At 32.5% G+C, this 21796-nt stretch overlaps 1 protein-coding gene across 1 annotated transcript; it reads right to left on the bottom strand.

Moving 5' to 3' along the window:
- Positions 1-8014: 8014 nt before the first annotated feature.
- On the bottom strand, positions 8015-9493 carry LOC142978375 (uncharacterized). Its single transcript, XM_076122803.1, has 2 exons — positions 9298-9493; positions 8015-8907 (listed from the first exon to the last, which is right to left on the bottom strand). Exons 1-2 carry the CDS (start codon positions 9428-9430, stop codon positions 8300-8302), a joined length of 741 nt encoding a protein of 246 aa, XP_075978918.1. The 5' UTR covers positions 9431-9493; the 3' UTR covers positions 8015-8299.
- Between the last annotated feature and the right edge of the window lie 12303 nt (positions 9494-21796).

Here is a 21796-nt window from a genome sequence, read left to right as displayed (position 1 = left end):
AACTTAGAAGGAAGTAAAAATACCAATAGAGGCTTTCTAGATTTTGTTATCATAAAATATCGAAAACTAACACACTAATTTAACTAATTTAAAGTATGTCAGTTGCTCACAAAGCGAAAGTTAGGGTTCAAAAATCAAAAGTTCTTACAAGTTGTTTTAGTTTCGTAAGTAAAAAACACAAGACCTAGTCTTTACGGACCACCATACATACAGTTTACACCTTCATAATAAGTTTTCAAAACCTCTTTATTACCAAATGTTTATAAATACATGAACAAAATCAGATAGAATTAGTCAGAATTAATCATTTCGATCACCGACAGATGTTCTCGATGGAATAATGTGCAACACTACAAATATAGGGTTTCGAAAGATTGAATATGTTCAGCGACTTTTGGAGCTGACTATACTTAGTACATACTACATACATAACATAAAATCACATCTTTTTCTCGCGCGGGTAGGCTTAAATCAGAGCACACCACTTGCTGCATATACACACACTAGCTGACCCGCGCATTATCGCTTGCGTCACATAAGAGAGAATACGTCGTAATTTTCCTCGTTTTTGTAACATTTTTCGTTGCTACTCCGCTCCTTATAGCCGTAGCGTGATATTAATTAACCTATAGCCTTCCTCGATAAATGAGCTATCTAACACTGAAAGAATTTTTCAAATCGGACCAGTAGTTCCTGAGATTAGCGCGTTCAAACAAACAAACTCTTCAGCTTTATAACATTAGTATAGATAGTATAGATTATAATATTAGTATAGATGACACCTATCCTTACAAACTTCTTTTGCTTCATTCATTCATTCACCTTCCGAACTTATTTATTCCAATGCAAAAGTATTAACTTTTCCACTTTCGTGTTTCGTCTTTAATGATTTCGTCATGTCAGTTGCGAAGTTACTTTGATGTGCTGACAGTAATTACGTTCTGATGAACTCAGTTGCTCAGAAGAAAATATGTCGTGAAAGAATATGTAATTGAGTGATGCTAATTTATTAGAAAAGTATTATTGATTAAAGTTGATTTGATTGAAACGCAACTGTTTAAGTGATCATCACTTCCATACAGTTGAGTGTGGGTTTCGTAAGTCTCATTCCATGACAAATAAATATTTTTACGATTTTTAAATTGTTGTTTGAGTTGAGTTTGGCTTTATGTTATTTATTAAAGTCTATGCAATACTTCTTAATGCGACATAAAGTAAATAAAATAAATTGAACCCTTTAATTTGTCTATTAGAAAAACAAATATTATAGAAGAATGAATATAAATTACTGAAAATGTGTGAGTAATTTGATATTAGTATTTTAACTACTAAATATCGCTATCCAAAATCCGGTAACTAAAAAACGTTAAAACAAAACAAACTTCTACATCAAAGCTATCAACATATTTCTTATCCGTACTTTTATAAGCGTTCATTTAAAAATACTTAACTTTGAACCAAAATCTGTAATAAACATGCAAATGGCCGACTGTTTGTATTTTCGACTTAATCTCAATTAAAAATCGTCGGTCCCTACATTATGTTTACTTTCAAAGTAACTCGGTATCAACCCTAAAAGTTAAAACCATGGTAATTACATTTTATTTATGATTCTAGGGTTAGTTGTCTTATTCGTTTCTAACTCACAATATTTTATCCCAAGATAAGAATAAAGATGGGATTGTTTGTTTACTAGGCTGTGTATAATATTGAAAAGAATGTGCGGCTTACTCCCACAATAAACCCAGTAGATATAAATACAAAAATAGTATCTTCAGTGTCCATTTTTTATACGAACAATAATAAAATATAAAGATGCCTAACATACTTCAAGTATTACTTAGACTAATCTACCATGAAAAAAACGAGATAAAAATAATAAATACGAAAACTAGGACGACAAAAGATCTTAAAATACAACATAATACGTCCAAAAACTAAAATACAAAATAAGTTTCTTGAATAACATCTATTTTTTGTTCACAATGACAAAAATAGAGGCAAAATAAGGCTTATTCAAAGAAAAAATATTACTTACATTCGTGAGATTGTTAATATAGAAATACCGAGAAATAAGCATTATGGTCTCTCTTTACTTTTGGTAATGGAAACTTCAGTTCTTATTCAGGTTATTTGTACTTACTTTAGCTGTTACGATATTAATGACGGAAATACACACATTTATTAATTAATTTGTAAGACTACTTGATAAGAAAATACAAATGTTCCCAGGAATTCATGTCAAGTAAGGCTTTTCTAAGGCTGCGCTGTCAAGTTTCGCTTCTCCCGAGGTACTTAGTGGTGTCTTGCGTTTAAAGGCACAATTTTACAAGAGATTATGAGATTTGAATCGTAATTAGGTACCTAGTTTGATTGATAAATGTAGCTGGCCGTAAGTTTTGAATCGTGAGTAGATATAATAATTTCACAAATTAACAACATATGTTGAGTACTTAGTTTAAATGCGATTCTTTTTATTGAATACAGAATTTCTGTTGCTTAAGGTAGGTCGTACATTTTTTATTATGTTTTCCTTTTGGGTTTTCTACCTATCATTGAAATCAGTAACGATCTTTTTTTATAAAAGGTAGGTACTTGCATAGCATACACTTTGCTTTTAGTTTGAGACTTCTGCTATATTTATTTTGTGACGACTTCAAAAAAATAGCAAAAGCATTATAAATATATGTCTGAGCACAGATATAAAATATATAAAGGTCAATCACATTAGTCAACTTCAATAACTTTTGTCACCATACAAATCTTCAGGCTTTTATTAAATCGTATACAGAATTCCAATACGTTGAGTGAGTGTCGGGACGTCGTGTTTCCAAATCATTTGTCCGTCCATTTACCTACTACCTGTACACGAAATATTCGAGACATATATAAAGATTTTTTCCGAATGAAATATCGTAAATTATAATAGAAGTGATAAGCTGTTATGTTCAGTATCTATCTATCGTAATACGTAAAGTATAGCAACCTGTATAAAAGGCGTTGATCAAACGTTTTTTCAAAGGACAAATCTATACTAATATTATAAAGCTCAAGAGTTTGTTTGTTTGTTTGTTTGAACGCGCTAATCTCAAAAACTACTGGTCCGATTTTTAAAATTCTTTCAGTGTTAGATAGTCCATTTATCGAGGAAGGAGGAAATTTTATATATAATCACGCTACTAACAATAGGAGCAGAGTACCAGTGTACCAGTGAAAAATGTTACAAAAATGGGAAAAATTTTTAATCATTCTCTCTTATATGACGCAAGCGAAGTTGCGCGGGTCAGCTATCTATTATATATCTGACAAAACATCAGTGATACTCGTTTGAAAGAATATTTAGTTTAGCAGATTTACAATATAAACTTAAGTCAGCATACAAGAGTAAATATGTAGAAGACCAAAAAACGAGAAGCAAAATCAGTAACATTCGTTATCAATTCTCGAAACTCACAAACCAAAATGCAGAAACTGAAACGTGAAGCAATTTTTCAAATAAAACCGTAACACGTTCAGAAATTTCTCGTATCTTAATCTGTCAAGAGCAAAGTCGTCGTGAATGATTTTATCACTTCAAGAACGAAACCCGCTGTTTACTCTATTCTATCTTATTGACCGAGACCCGCTATCCTTCCATTTTGTTCAAACAATTTTGTACAAGGCAGCTTGAAGCTGGATTTCAATCCATTTGGGACTATTTTATCGCGCGATTAAGATGTTTATTGCTGTTTTGCTGACCTCTTTTAGATAATGTACCACTTCCAAGTTAGCTGACATTACAGAATTTAAATATGTGTGAATAACTGTTATAGTTGTTGTCTGTTAAGAATAATAGTCGCTGTTTTTGCCAAAGAGCAGTGCCAAACACTTATGTGTATTAACTTCCTACTTATTTACATAATAAACAACCATTGGTGTTCTGTTCCAGGGTGAGAGAGGTCTTGAATCCAGTATTCGTATCGAACAATTAACGCTATTTATTTTAAGTCAGGGTAGGCCATGGAAACGTTGGTGCGATGACTTGGATACCTATTTGGAGGATTGGCGTGAGATAGCCGGTGACAGACACCGGTTGAAGATTTTGGGGGAGACCTTTGCCCAACAATGGAACAGTACAGGTTAATAAAAAAAAACAATAAAAATACGGAGATAGATATGAATATTTCAGAAAGATATAATACCACAAAGATACTCGTGGCCAAGCTCTCTATAATCCAGATATTAGTAAAATAATATCTATTAAAGCTTCACAATGCCCGAAAGCTAATTAAACTAATCCTCTCTAACTTACAATTTTTGCATAAAGTTGTACATAAACGTCAACATCTATTAAACACTTTGTCCAGGCTTAAAAGATTACTGACAACTCCTGAAAGTAAATGGGGTAAGTAATTGAAGCGATTTGATAATTAGCTCTTTTGCCCTTTTCAATATTGCTTTGCTATGAATCGTTATTAGGTAATCAAGTACCTGAGTGTCAGCAACATTCTAATTGTTTGTGACTGACGTTCTGAATTACGTTGGTCATAAATGTTTATTTTTAACCAAAATAAAGGCGGTGTTTTAGAAAACAGCAAGATCATATTTAGCTAAGTAACTGGGTTTGACAAGTACACCTCATCAATACCGTCAAACCTACTTTACGTTTTGTACAAAATAATAAAATGAAGAATATTTTTTTCTTCATAAACAGAAGCGACATATATTTCAGTAACCCTCTTTATGACAACTTGACTCATGTCCAGACACATCAGTAAAAGACATTTTGTACGTATTCCACAAAAGCTCTAACGGAATCGACGTGCGGTGTTCACGCTTGACCGATTTTCCAATCTCGCTCGTGACAAGACTTGTGCACAAACGGACATCGCAACAAGGAATAAGAATAACATTATTTTATTTGCAATATGTCAATTTTGTTATGTAAATGTACTCCGATGTTTCGAAATATGCACATTATGATAATAAATAAGTATTGGACGTTATGAGGGTTCTATTTCTGAAAGTATATATCTTATTTTATTTGGTTTTATTTTTAGGAATGAATATAAATGAGGTTTGTTTCTATGCCTATTCAAATGGCAATATGTGGTATCAATTTTGGTTCTCTCAAATCAACCTATCAACTTTCGAGAGTAACGTACGTGAAACAATTCAGAATGAACTTTTTCGTAGTCAGATAACTGAGGAATACATTTTTCGAGTGTTTCCGATCAGTTGCTTTCAAAACGACATATTAAATCAAGTGGTGTGATGTATAATACTTATCTGCCAAAACCAAGCTTTTACAAATAGCTATCTACCACATATGTTTTACAAACACTAATAAAGTTATTTCAAATTAATAATAAGTACAAGTACATTGCCTAATATGTTTAGAATTTGTTAATATTATTCATGTAAGTCGTTAATCACAGCTGCGTTTGACATAAGAGCTAATTTGATGCAACACAAGTGCTAAGGCAACTAGCACTTGAATACAAAATACATGTCACTACAAATGAACAGTTGCTGCAAGAATTATTAGCTATAGAAAACCACAATCTAATAGTTAAGTAAAATTATCTGCTGAAACTTAAAAGCGATAGACTTTCTCTTTATTGAAGAGAAACCACGTTTTCTGACTAATTATCAAATGAAAAATATAAAATCGAAAACCGACGATGTGTGGTGTTTGTTGATTATAGATATATTTACATATATCCTAAAGTATCGGTTACATCCTAAAATATACATATTATAAATAAATCCATCAGTTTACTACTATTTAGAAAAAAAAAGGGTACAATTAGCCATACTCTTCGGCACCAACCTGTAAAAAATATCAACCTTCTTCCTTTCCTGTCCTTAGCTGGTGATATAAAATAAAGAACCACCCAAGCGGATACGAAAGAGACATATCTCTTAACTGCGCTCTTCAAACCACGGAAGCCTTGAAACGTTTCCTTCAAGAAACGCGGTCACTAAGCCACTCAATGAAACAGATGTTCCCAGTAACATCAGTAGGTATATAACAAACACACGACTCTTAACCCCAATTTCCTAGGTCAAACCTCCAAAGCAACTACTATTAAATACAGATCTACCCTATATATTAAAGCAAGACTGTTCTCTGCAATCTCTGCTATTGTCCTCTGTATACCACACAAAGTAAGCACACGAAATAATGTTAGAGGCCTGTTTAAAAAATAATATATCGATTTTTTTAGGTACCTACCTCCTAATAATTTACCTACATACATCTAAACCAATATTATTAAGCTGAAGAATTTGTTTGTTTGTTTGAACGCGCTAATCTCAGGAACTACTGTTCCGAATCGAAAAAATATTTTTGTGTTGAATAGACCATTTATCGAGAAAAGCTTTAGGCTACCAATATAACATCACGTTGCAACCATTAGGAGCGGAGTGGCAACGAAAAGTGTTTAAAAAACGGGGAAAGTTATGACCCATTCTCTCTTATGTGACGCAAGCGAAGTTGCGCTGGTCAGTCAGTAATAAATATGAGCTTTGGAGTGTGGAAGTGAGGAGTGTGGTAGATATAGAAATTGCGAAGAAATCCGTACTGGACATAATACGTATACAATTTTGCTTATTTTTATAATATTTCCTACTAGAGTTCCGTAATCTAATTTTGAAAACATAATTCGAATTAATACGGTGGGTGCCTATCTTTTCTTCATGTAATTATAATCTAAGCTTTTTCTACCTACGCTCTTATGCCTACTTATTCAAAAGAACGCGAATACTTTGGCTCGCATATTTTTTGTACAGCGTTATTCAAATTACCCTTCAGAATATTTTCACTTCGAAAAACGAAAGCACGATCCGTATATGATGGTAATTATAAAACTCTACGGCCTCTTTGATATGACTTAATTTTCTGGTAAAAGCAAGGATGTAAATACGGGTACCTATGTATATATTTCGAGGTAGGCATCAGATGGTTTAGTCGTGTTCTACAAATAATTTATGGGATTTTATGGCAAAGGTTTTGCGCCAGTTGGCATTAACTAATTCCTTTAAGAAAAGTGCTTATAGCTACTGGTCGGTAAACAATCTATGGGCTAAGCATAGTTTCATAGTAATCGTCATTCCATAGATGGGTAATCTCATAGTGATATTTAAACTGGGTGTCTTCATACTTTGAAGGGCAATTCTAGACAGCTTGAACTACTTTGACTCTAGTTACTTACCATTAACCCCACAAAAAAAATATATTAAGAATTAAATAGCAAACCGACTAGAATAAGATCCAAATTATTTTATAACTGGAAATGTGCAACAACTTTGGTTTGTTGTTATTGTGTTAAAGGAACTGAAAATTAAAGTCTTATTTAAAATAGAAGTGTAACAGACTTATAGTATCAGGCTATGGAGTATTAAATATAATGAAAAAGACCATATTCATATTAATCCTAAACATAACAAGTTTAATAGATTTGTTTGGCTTTCTGAAATTATAAAAATTTCACATAGTGTAAAACACAGTGCCATCTGTGGTAGTATCTATACTATATATACTATATAATATAATAAAGCTGAAGAGTTTGTTTGTTTGTTTGATTGTTTCTTTGTTTGTTTGAACGCGCTAATCTCAGGAACTACTGGTCCGATTTGAAAAATTCTTTCAGTGTTAGATAGACAATTTATCGAGGAAGGCTTTAGGCTATATAACATCACGCTACGGCCATTAGGAGCGGAGTACCAACGAAAAATGTTACAAAAACGGGGAAAATTATGACCCATTTTCTCTTATTTTCTCTTATGTGACGCAAGCGAAGTTACGCGGGTCAGCTAGTTTAGTATAATAGGTATGTTACAAGATTTACTTCATTGGATAATACTAACTGTATACCTATTAATCATCAAGGAATACAAAAGAATAAAACTGTAAATTATGCCCACATCTCAGTCCCATCACACAGAAAACAGAACAAAATAAACTTAAAATACACAATCATTCTCAATCAATTACTCGGTCAGGTAAAACCATTTAAAGTTACTCTTTACAAGTTCTTGAAAAAGTATTAAGACAATCTTATATTCCTGCCTAGTCATAGTCTCATTCTTATTAAGTAGGCTGCCTGATGGTGGCTCAGCTGTTAATATTACATTTATGTTTATTTTTAGGTAGTGATGAATTTATCAATCTCAAAAGGGGCAAATAAAAAAAAATAAAACACTTCTATATATAAAACAACATTTATTGTGCTTAAGTACACTAACAACAACTGACAAATATTTCTTTACTTACACTAAGTTTTAAACTTTATTCATTACCTACATCAACCGGAGGCTATAATATCAATCTACTTTGAATAGAATTGTGTTCCTGTAACTCGGCTTCAGCAAAAATGGTTGCCATTTTAATTTTCAATTTAGTTTGTGTACCTACAGAGAACTTTTTGAAAGTATCCGCATAGCTCATGAACAAAAGGTCAGCGGCATCAATACCTTTAGCCTGTGACGTTTGTACAAAGCTTATTAACTTGTCATTGTTGTCGGTCACACTTTCAATGGGTACAAGAGACTCACGGAATGAAGCACGAGATTCTGGTCTCGAAGTACTAGGTGTAGAAGCCGGCGATGTCGACTGTAACGGCTCAAACTTTATTATACACTCACTTTGCAATGATTCCTCACCTTCTTGCGTCTTCAGTTCCTGCGACGGTATCTCTAAATGTAAAAACTCACTCTCTTGTCCCACTGGTCTGTTAAAATCTTGTACGGGCCTGCTATACTCCTTTTTCTTTCTCTGACTTACGAAAGGATCCAGAAATTCCAAGTACGGCCCCCAACGCCAGTTACAATAAGCTTTTCCATTACCTTGACGATGTAATTTCCATTTTCTATACTTCGTGTATCCGTCTTTTAACCCTTTCCATTTAGTTCGAAGAATTTCACCTGAAAATAATTGAGAACTAATGTAATACTTACACGTTCTGACCACTATTTTTCCAATTTCTGACTGGGATTGTTATGGTATCAAATTGTAAACAAAACACTGTCAATGTCACTATACTGTCAATATTTTTATTTGTAAAAACTGTCAGAATGATGAGAATTAAACGTAAAGCAAATACAATAAACTTGTAGAGTTACTCCCAGAAACAGTGGTTTACGTTATAATCGTTTTAAATAGATAGAATAAAATACGTAAAAGGGTAATATTATTAGTTAAATTCACCAGTGTCCACGACAACAACGCGTTTCATTACACGAGATGTTCGTTCGTGAAACGCAACGCACCGTTAGAGCGAGTAATAATATCACAAGATAAAGTATAATACTCACTATGTTCGTTCATTTCTAAGGCAATACGTTCCCACACCTCAGACTTCTGAGAGAAATCTTTGTATTTCTTATGTCGCGTATCGTACAACACAGGACATTTCTTCACACACTCAATAAACTTTTCCGTGTCCATTTTAACTCGAGTCTTGATATTATTACGGAGACACAACCGGTACGCTTCGCTCTCGCTTCGCGTATCGCGTTCGCCCTCTGTCCGACCTCGCGGCCTCGGGCAAAACCATCGCGTTCTCGTTTTCTCGTAGCTCGCTGTCTCGCATAGTGTTCGTCACGTCGCTGTGGGCGTGGGTCGCTACAAGAATGCGCACCTTCCGCTCGGCTTTTTACTTTCGCATTTGTATGACCGAGTTTTTAAGTTTCGTTAAAAATTATCCCCTTATTTCACTGTTCTCTTCTCGAATGAGAAAACCAGGTTCTTAGTTAAAAAATTGCAGATTGTCATTATATTTTAGTTCATCCCATTTTTTACATGCGAAGAATCAATATCGCAAGCAATGAACGTTATGAAATATTCATTAACTCTTCGCCTCCGTTTCACTTCTCGACCGCAGGACCATGTTAGCTCTATTTTAGATATATTGCCATCTGTTTGTGTATGTCAATATAATAGGTACTTGGCCTCCGACGTTCCTAGTTCCTATTAAAATCAAGCTGTCTATCTTAAACATTTTATTGATAAAAAGAAAACAGTCTCAAAGTCTATCCCAGCGAATAAAAGTGTATTTATTTATACTTAGTAAACCCAAAGTCATAAAATAAAACTCGCAAATCATAAATAAAATACACGAGAAACAGGGAACTTTGAGGCAATATTTATAAATTGGTTTTTAGATGAATTTGCGTACGAGTGCAATCACGTAAACACCGCCTACTTCGATTTTGCTGGGAACTTCGCTCCGCGTCTGATCAACTCTGAGATGTGCAGTACATGTAATAAGCGGAAAGCGATATGCACTCCATTTTAGAGAGTGTTGTTTTATAACTTCAATAATTAATATATTCCTACAAGCATATAATAAGTCTAGCACATAACAATAAGTAAGTATTACAACTGCGCAACAACAACAAGATCCTTACATCAGCTTAGGCTTAAACTGTAACTAAACTTACTTACCCAAGTAACCAATTTATCCATAAAGTCTTACCCAGGTTCGAGTTTTTTTCATATCCTCTAGGCAAAGGGGCCTTTTTCAATAAGAGAGGCATTGAGCCCACAGCTGACGAAATGCGCCAATGACGCGTTATCTAAAAAGAGCATACCTATCGACAGTATAAATAAATATACAGAAATATTAATATTTATTAAATATAATGTGCAGATTAGGATCAAAAGATAAAACTATCCGCTCGAAGTTCGTATCTCACTTCATTGTGTACTCTTTGTATAGGGAGTGGTATTTCTCATCGCATTTTTAATTTATTCCAAGATTGATTGATTAATATCTGGAGGGTTCGGAGTTATGCTCCGGTAAATTCTTTCAGGAATCATTCATACATCCGTTTATACAAAGATACTCACTCGATTCTTTAATAAAGATGATGTGTATTACCTTTGAGGGTTTTTTTTTTATTAGATTCACTAAACCGAACAAAACACATAATGGTACATAATGTATAAAATTACACGATACATTCAATTGCGTTTGTTCTTCTTGAAGTGAATACAACATGCTAGCTACGTAGAGCTTATAAATAAACTTTATTAGTGTTCATCACAACACTAAACTATAAAACATGTTAGAAAAATAGTTAGGTATACACAAAACTATGGGAACTATATAAAACTAAAAAGTTTTAAAGGTACAGTGGAAAAAGTGTTTAATACAGGCCATAAGTAAAAAAAAAAGTACCACTTAGAAGACATCCAAAACTACAACAATTTTGTGTTTTTACCGTATCCCTAAACTGACTGTTCGCGCAAGATCATTACTCTCCATTATAAAGATTAAATTACTTTTTTATATCTTTATGTTCAAGACCCTAGTCATCCTAGATTCAGAAAATACTATAGGAGAGATTCCTACTGGCTTTTGAACGTAAACCCTTGTTTTCCATCTAAAATGTTCCGAATAACAGTTGTACTGTAACTTCAGGAGCAACCGCTTATATACGCTTAGTAAGTTGTTTGACATTTTGCCGAAGCTTACTAACTTTATAAGGGTCTTTATAGATAAACATCCGACAAGTTATTGTAAAGTAAAATTGTTAGTAGATACCTACCTATAGTTTAAATAATTTTATGAGCTTTTCTTCAAACGGAAGATCGATAACTTTTTGTCCTCACACATTAAAACCCCTTTAAGCTTGCATTCCTTCTTGGTAAACTTATTTTATATTTCCGAAAGTAACTAAAGTATGTAAATTGGTTTTCTTTCTATAAACTAGAATGTGACTTAGTCGACCTAAACCAGCGAAATCTCAAAGATATTCTCCTAATTTTGGAGGCACATCAATTTCCGAAACGGAATTCCAATATTTATCGTGAGTCGCTTAGCAAATTTCAGGAATTTTATCCGATATGTTAGAGGTTCACCAGCAGATTAATCGATTAAAGAAAATAACGGTTATTGATTACAGCCAGTGGGTAAGGCGAGACGGGAATTAATGACGTCACCATATTTCATTCTCGCAACGTCTGCAGTGTGAAATTTTCCTGTAGGCGGGTTTATTATGAAGTACATTAGGAGCTGTATGGAGTAAATATCGCGAGTGAATATCACTATATCACGTAAAGTTTAAAAAAAACATATAAGTTTAAAAAATATGCTTTATCTTTAAGTCTTAACATAAGTAAAACGATTGTTCATAGTTACAAAGTTTTAAGTAAAAATTATTTCTGTAATTTTTAATACTTTTATTTAAAGTTATTTTCAAGGACAATTTTCTAGACGAAAAGCGCTACAATAATATTATCTGAGATATGTATCAGTATCAGTCATGCACTAGAACAAAAATCCATCATACATAGGTACCTATTCAAAAACAACCAAAGAAGAGTATTTTTTATATTCCAAGCTGCAGAACGTGATCCCAAGCGGATAACTTCACAGTTTATTTTCTTATCTTGCGTTTCATGTCAGTACAAGCTCGTTGCACACCTTCGGTTGGTATTTAATGACAGTCCCGACATGCAATCTTTATCTCAATGTGCTTGCTACGTGACTACGGACAGATATGATTTATATTCAAACCTCGTTGTTTTGATGTACGGGAATAATTTAAGATTTAAAATTATGGTGGAAATGCAAAAAATCGGCTTTAAACTTTTGTTAAAGTCGATAACAAACTTTTAAAAATCAAAATATTTATTTATTTAGATCAATTGCTGACACTTATGATAGTCAATGATACAGACTAAAGTGAGATAGACCAGCATACTGCTGCTAAAACTCCGTAAAATATTAGTGATTATTTAAAAAAAGTTTTATTGAGATATAGAATATCAATATTATCAACCAAGTTATGAGATTTATTTTGGATCAAATTATGTACATCTAGAAATATGTTACCAAATCTATACGTATTGGTAACATATATTACACATTAGGCTCAAATGTTTTAAAGAGTAGGAAAATATATTTTCTCCATTTCAGCGTCGTACAAAAATATGAGCGTACTGAGATCTGGATTATACCTAACCTGTTCTTAATGCCCTCATATACTTCACCAGAGTGCTGACATCGACACTTACTGTAAAATGTTGGAACGTAAATATCGGTAAAGCGCATTGCAGTGGGTCTCGATGCTGATTGGAACTGAATATTTTAGTTGTATTGGTAACCTAATATTTGAAAATTTACGCTAGCATTTTATTTGCTTTTGAGTTTATTTATTACTCACATTTAAGGCAAATTTTAGCCGGTTTCAAAAATTTACAAGCTATGCTATTAAACTATTCGTCTGTTAACAGCAAGTCAGGCAGTATAATTGAGACTAAAGGGTAATTAGGCTCAATAACGCAATGAATAAAATATTATTAGTTTGGATTTTAAAACTACTATTAGTCCGGACGGTCTCTAACATTAAAACTAAAATGAAAAGGTACAAAAACGAGGCCTAACTATAACAACTTTTAGTTGTAAGTTTTTAACAACAGTCAGTCAGTTTGTGACAATTTTCCATTAAGCCGCTCCGAAGCCGGCTTAACTCCCTCCCTTTTATGTTAACTAAGTGCCATTTAATTTTGTAATAAACATTATTTGGTATATAACCATTTAATTTGTTGGCTGTTGCTTTAAAGGTCAAAGGTAAACTTTATTACTTTGTGTTGTTATTGAACGAGAAACAGGTGCAATGAGCTGATTAAAGTATTTTCAAAATGTTGTTTTATTATGTAATTGCGTAGAGCAAAAGTTAACGAGATTTGATTTTTAAAAATATAACTGTCACCAACTTTACTACTCATTAGTTGTTTGCAAATACATACATATATTTACCCTATATAGTACAAATATATCAATCCGGATAATCAGAATGCTGTCAAAAGTCCAAAGGAATTTTGTAACAGAAATATTGGGGTAAAATATACCTTTTAACATCAAGTTCAATAGTTCATCGACAAAGAGTACGAAAATAATACGTTTCGCTCAATCGGAAAATGGATAGGCTTACCTCAGCCGAGCGCACCATTTGCATGAAACGATGAAAAACTGATTCAATCTGCATTTTTTGTACACTCAAACAACGAATAGAGAGATTGGAACATAATTTATATGCGGAAGCAGGTGAACTTAAGAGCATTGAAATATTTTTATAGCTGAAACCGCCGAAAATAAATTGTTAGTAGGTATTTGACTTCAGCCAATTGGAGTTTTGGCTTTGTTTGCAAAACTTCAAAGAGTTTATGAGCCTGCCTTAATAAGCAAAACTATAACCATTAAAATGTCCTTTAAGTATGTTCTATTTTATGTGACGTCCCGTAATTCCTTATGTGGTTGGTATAATTCCACGGACAATCGTGGATTACCTGGATTAAAATTATATTTGTAGTCTATTAAAATAATAAAACTAGGAAAGTACAAAGAGTTGAATCTTCTACGCAGCTAAAAGCAATTATTAGGATAATTGTTTTAATCTCAGTCTGAAAACACAACTAGAAACTAAATTAAAACGCATGTATTTCAAATAACACAATTTTCTACAGTCATTCGTGCCATTAATACTACATTTTCAAAAGGAAATTGAATCGAACGTCAGGAAAATTTAATTAAAAACATTTCCCTGATTCGTTACTTATTCAGTCGGATTGAAAATCACAAAATCAATAACAAATTGGAACTAATTATACCCTTCAGACATTTCGATTGAAAAATCCTTTATTTTAAATGAGGGTCTTTTCAATTTCAAGCTTTAAAAGTACGTAACCACTCTTGAAAAGTTACGAGTATAATTCGTAAAAGCCGTTATACGTTTTCTAGACTTTAGAGCCCACTTTAACAGGATTCAATTCACCTTAGGTGTTAAGTTGTGGGCCTTATACGATTGTAATAAATTCTTGTGAAGCCTTTTTTACATAGGATTGCTGTACTTTTCAACGAAATTTATAGGCTTTTGAGGTGCTTGCATTTAGTAATAAAATACGATTTAAAAATATGTAAGTACCTACTATACTAGAAGCATTTTATTCTTTACAATCACCTGTAAGTTTGAAATTTGTCGAATGAAATCAGAAGTTATCAACCAGGATAGTTTTATAGCTGCAGTTATAATATAGTCTTCTATTAACAAAACTACTTTAGTTATCGCCACTGTATTCAATAAAAATAATATAAAACCAATAAAAGGAGCGGTTTACCGGTGCAAAAGTGTACCCAGAACACATTTCAGCCGAATAACAAGCTTATCTGCCGTTCACCGCAATATTAAAACAGTTTTCCATAAAATAAAATCCATTTAATTTTATCAAACAACGATGCACTTTACACTCCGCTACAACCTCTCTCAACGACAATTTAATAGCTTATCAAACAAACCGTTAATAAAATTGCCAGTGCAAAATAATCAAGTATGAAATTGTGTTGCCAATTTAATAAATGGGCCATCAGTTTTACATTTGCTTGATGTGAACAACGAAAAGCTTTTAACGTGATTAAACAAAGTAGTGGCAAAGTGATATTTAGCGAAGAAAACTTTATAACTATGAATTAATTAACGTGTTTCTTGTTAAGCTATTGCGGCGTCTTCACTAAGATTTTCATATAAAATTCTGTCGTACATACTTGTATACAACATTATAGAATATGTACCTCATTTTTCATAGCTCCATATGTTAGAGGTTCACCAGCAGATTAATCGATTAAAGAAAATAACGGTTATTGATTACAGCCAGTGGGTAAGGCGAGACGGGAATTAATGACGTCACCATATTTCATTCTCGCAACGTCTGCAGTGTGAAATTTTCCTGTAGGCGGGTTTATTATGAAGTACATTAGGAGCTGTATGGAGTAAATATCGCGAGTGAATATCACTATATCACGTAAAGTTTAAAAAAAACATATAAGTTTAAAAAATATGCTTTATCTTTAAGTCTTAACATAAGTAAAACGATTGTTCATAGTTACAAAGTTTTAAGTAAAAATTATTTCTGTAATTTTTAATACTTTTATTTAAAGTTATTTTCAAGGACAATTTTCTAGACGAAAAGCGCTACAATAATATTATCTGAGATATGTATCAGTATCAGTCATGCACTAGAACAAAAATCCATCATACATAGGTACCTATTCAAAAACAACCAAAGAAGAGTATTTTTTATATTCCAAGCTGCAGAACGTGATCCCAAGCGGATAACTTCACAGTTTATTTTCTTATCTTGCGTTTCATGTCAGTACAAGCTCGTTGCACACCTTCGGTTGGTATTTAATGACAGTCCCGACATGCAATCTTTATCTCAATGTGCTTGCTACGTGACTACGGACAGATATGATTTATATTCAAACCTCGTTGTTTTGATGTACGGGAATAATTTAAGATTTAAAATTATGGTGGAAATGCAAAAAATCGGCTTTAAACTTTTGTTAAAGTCGATAACAAACTTTTAAAAATCAAAATATTTATTTATTTAGATCAATTGCTGACACTTATGATAGTCAATGATACAGACTAAAGTGAGATAGACCAGCATACTGCTGCTAAAACTCCGTAAAATATTAGTGATTATTTAAAAAAAGTTTTATTGAGATATAGAATATCAATATTATCAACCAAGTTATGAGATTTATTTTGGATCAAATTATGTACATCTAGAAATATGTTACCAAATCTATACGTATTGGTAACATATATTACACATTAGGCTCAAATGTTTTAAAGAGTAGGAAAATATATTTTCTCCATTTCAGCGTCGTACAAAAATATGAGCGTACTGAGATCTGGATTATACCTAACCTGTTCTTAATGCCCTCATATACTTCACCAGAGTGCTGACATCGACACTTACTGTAAAATGTTGGAACGTAAATATCGGTAAAGCGCATTGCAGTGGGTCTCGATGCTGATTGGAACTGAATATTTTAGTTGTATTGGTAACCTAATATTTGAAAATTTACGCTAGCATTTTATTTGCTTTTGAGTTTATTTATTACTCACATTTAAGGCAAATTTTAGCCGGTTTCAAAAATTTACAAGCTATGCTATTAAACTATTCGTCTGTTAACAGCAAGTCAGGCAGTATAATTGAGACTAAAGGGTAATTAGGCTCAATAACGCAATGAATAAAATATTATTAGTTTGGATTTTAAAACTACTATTAGTCCGGACGGTCTCTAACATTAAAACTAAAATGAAAAGGTACAAAAACGAGGCCTAACTATAACAACTTTTAGTTGTAAGTTTTTAACAACAGTCAGTCAGTTTGTGACAATTTTCCATTAAGCCGCTCCGAAGCCGGCTTAACTCCCTCCCTTTTATGTTAACTAAGTGCCATTTAATTTTGTAATAAACATTATTTGGTATATAACCATTTAATTTGTTGGCTGTTGCTTTAAAGGTCAAAGGTAAACTTTATTACTTTGTGTTGTTATTGAACGAGAAACAGGTGCAATGAGCTGATTAAAGTATTTTCAAAATGTTGTTTTATTATGTAATTGCGTAGAGCAAAAGTTAACGAGATTTGATTTTTAAAAATATAACTGTCACCAACTTTACTACTCATTAGTTGTTTGCAAATACATACATATATTTACCCTATATAGTACAAATATATCAATCCGGATAATCAGAATGCTGTCAAAAGTCCAAAGGAATTTTGTAACAGAAATATTGGGGTAAAATATACCTTTTAACATCAAGTTCAATAGTTCATCGACAAAGAGTACGAAAATAATACGTTTCGCTCAATCGGAAAATGGATAGGCTTACCTCAGCCGAGCGCACCATTTGCATGAAACGATGAAAAACTGATTCAATCTGCATTTTTTGTACACTCAAACAACGAATAGAGAGATTGGAACATAATTTATATGCGGAAGCAGGTGAACTTAAGAGCATTGAAATATTTTTATAGCTGAAACCGCCGAAAATAAATTGTTAGTAGGTATTTGACTTCAGCCAATTGGAGTTTTGGCTTTGTTTGCAAAACTTCAAAGAGTTTATGAGCCTGCCTTAATAAGCAAAACTATAACCATTAAAATGTCCTTTAAGTATGTTCTATTTTATGTGACGTCCCGTAATTCCTTATGTGGTTGGTATAATTCCACGGACAATCGTGGATTACCTGGATTAAAATTATATTTGTAGTCTATTAAAATAATAAAACTAGGAAAGTACAAAGAGTTGAATCTTCTACGCAGCTAAAAGCAATTATTAGGATAATTGTTTTAATCTCAGTCTGAAAACACAACTAGAAACTAAATTAAAACGCATGTATTTCAAATAACACAATTTTCTACAGTCATTCGTGCCATTAATACTACATTTTCAAAAGGAAATTGAATCGAACGTCAGGAAAATTTAATTAAAAACATTTCCCTGATTCGTTACTTATTCAGTCGGATTGAAAATCACAAAATCAATAACAAATTGGAACTAATTATACCCTTCAGACATTTCGATTGAAAAATCCTTTATTTTAAATGAGGGTCTTTTCAATTTCAAGCTTTAAAAGTACGTAACCACTCTTGAAAAGTTACGAGTATAATTCGTAAAAGCCGTTATACGTTTTCTAGACTTTAGAGCCCACTTTAACAGGATTCAATTCACCTTAGGTGTTAAGTTGTGGGCCTTATACGATTGTAATAAATTCTTGTGAAGCCTTTTTTACATAGGATTGCTGTACTTTTCAACGAAATTTATAGGCTTTTGAGGTGCTTGCATTTAGTAATAAAATACGATTTAAAAATATGTAAGTACCTACTATACTAGAAGCATTTTATTCTTTACAATCACCTGTAAGTTTGAAATTTGTCGAATGAAATCAGAAGTTATCAACCAGGATAGTTTTATAGCTGCAGTTATAATATAGTCTTCTATTAACAAAACTACTTTAGTTATCGCCACTGTATTCAATAAAAATAATATAAAACCAATAAAAGGAGCGGTTTACCGGTGCAAAAGTGTACCCAGAACACATTTCAGCCGAATAACAAGCTTATCTGCCGTTCACCGCAATATTAAAACAGTTTTCCATAAAATAAAATCCATTTAATTTTATCAAACAACGATGCACTTTACACTCCGCTACAACCTCTCTCAACGACAATTTAATAGCTTATCAAACAAACCGTTAATAAAATTGCCAGTGCAAAATAATCAAGTATGAAATTGTGTTGCCAATTTAATAAATGGGCCATCAGTTTTACATTTGCTTGATGTGAACAACGAAAAGCTTTTAACGTGATTAAACAAAGTAGTGGCAAAGTGATATTTAGCGAAGAAAACTTTATAACTATGAATTAATTAACGTGTTTCTTGTTAAGCTATTGCGGCGTCTTCACTAAGATTTTCATATAAAATTCTGTCGTACATACTTGTATACAACATTATAGAATATGTACCTCATTTTTCATAGCTCCATCAGCCTTATTAAAAACATTTAAAAAAATACGCTTTTATATCCGGCTAATTGATTCAGAATTTCTTCACTTTTACTTTAAAATACAATAATTTGATACTTTGAAAGTAGACTACGCTTAAAATACAAATATCATTTAACGTCATAAACAAACATAATATATTATTTCATGTAAGTAATCCAGCATCCTATTTATTTAACTCAAGCAAAATAACATTCAACGTATTCGCAAAGTAATCGGTACAATAACAAACAAGCCCCGAAATAACAGTGAGATATTATATTATGAAAACATGCCTTCACTCGCTTAATACAGACTAGAACAATGCAAATGGTCGAGAAATTTCCATTCTTAAATATATCCTAAGCTTGGAAATAAAAGCGGAACAAGACGGGCTTATCTTTAAGCTACATTTCTGTGGTTGTAAATGTAATCATTGTAACTAAGTAGGTACTAATGTACACGAGCAACTCAGGACTATTCTTGTGACTTTATACACTTGGGCATATTTTTGAGCAAGTTGTATGTACTATGAAAATCAGATTCTATCACGTATAAATTATTATAAAACCTGGACAAAACGTAATTCTGATATCCCCGGAATTCAAAGCTAAATTCAATGCGAATAAACTGTGCGCTAGATCCAATAAATTGATAATCATCATATTAAATCTAACTAACGAATCTATTTCCACTTACTTATCTCCAAACTGTGCAAAGTGCCAATGCTACGAGCCATTAATTACATAAAAACCACAAAATAATCAAAATAAACTGCCAATGAAAGGTTTTATAAACCTTTTAATTAGCCAAGAGGGAAATGAGTTAAGTCTGCAATGAGGTGAAAACATACAGAGCAATATAACTAACAAAATTGTTAATGAAATTACCTCCGCGGTTGGCAAATGAAAAAGCAACATGGCTGACAAAAATAAGATAAAAAATATTGGTATATGAAGTATTTTTATTAACATTTCCCGGGAATGTTATTGCAGTAGCATTTGTGTATGAAAAATAAATAGCAGAGCTATGTTTGCTTTTATAAAAGTGTAGGGTTCTGACTTGTGATAAAAAGTGAAATGTTTAATTATTGTTGACAATAACAGGATAAATACTTGGTCCAGTTATTGCTTAAGATTTTAAATTAATTATCCACTCATAAATAGCATGTTTAACATTATCTCCTATCTAAATTTTCGTGAATTTCATACAGCGGGTAACAAAACCATCTGTAAATACTTGGAAAAATCTTTTATAAAGTACTTATTTTACTTAGCAGATCTATACACTTTATTATAATTACAAACGTATCTGCTAATTAAATTAACTAACGAGAAGCGTAGCCAGTGCACGACGATAATATAATATTACTAGAAAATCTAACGTTAAAATTTTTACTCCAATATCTCTCCGTATAACTTTATAACCCGTTCATTGGTTAATGCACTAATTGATTGGCAAACAGCTAGTGGTGGCAAGTTTTCCATCACGAGCAGAGTAAACCGACCACGATTTATAGCATACAAACATACAAATAACGTCTATGTACGTCTTTATATCTCAGCCATATTTCCAATAATGATTTAACATCCAATATCTAAGTAATTGAGTTTTCAATTGAAGTTTGATTTATGATTCCATTGTGCTCACGATTTCTCGTTTAGATTGGAAACAATGTATCCTCTATTGAATTGTCAATGTAAGATCCAATTGATATTTGGGAGAAAAGTGGGTATTTTTGTGGCTGTTCACATATTAATTAACTTGAATACCTATACCTGCTAATATAAACCTATTGAATAGTATAAACAACCGGTTTTATTTCCTACTTAGGTATAATTTGAACTACCACATTGGCAGTATTGGTACCTCATCTACCTACTTACAATAATTTCAAATTTTTCGCAATTTTAGTCAGAATTTCTTCCAATATTATCTGCTAAAAGAATCAAGCCGTGAAAATATCAATTGTCTAACTGATAGAAACTTTTCATTTAAAAACTTAAAGGTTCTAACGAACAAAAGTGTAGATGAGAATCTCTCGGATTTAGCGGAGTCATATCTTCTTATTACAAAGTACTTGTAAAGAAACAATAATTTTCTCGAGTTTCGTTGCCTCGAGTGTGTCAAGTTTGTAGAGAGATGAGCAATGGTCTGCAGTTGACACTATCTGCATACAAAATGAAGGGGCGTTTGGCTCAAGCACTGAAAACAGTTTACGAACGTTTAATTGTCTTTGTGTTGGGACAAATGCGATACACGCTAGGTCACCGTGGTTGTTTTACTAAATGGTTAAAGTCAACTTCTATACATCTATAATGGACAGTTTTCCGGGAGTTTTAAAAATAGATAATATCATTTTTAAAGAAAATGATGTGGTTTTCCGAATTTCAACTTTGCCAAAGTTAAGAGTAATTTACGATAATACAAGTTGCGACTGATTTTCTATCAGCTTTGCTGGATGCATGATA

Source organism: Anticarsia gemmatalis, chromosome 14, assembly GCF_050436995.1.
Source record: "Anticarsia gemmatalis isolate Benzon Research Colony breed Stoneville strain chromosome 14, ilAntGemm2 primary, whole genome shotgun sequence".
Lineage (NCBI taxonomy): Eukaryota > Metazoa > Arthropoda > Insecta > Lepidoptera > Erebidae > Anticarsia > Anticarsia gemmatalis.
The sequence above is the reverse complement of the archived record's forward strand: the minus strand, read 5'-3'. Positions and strand labels throughout refer to the sequence as shown.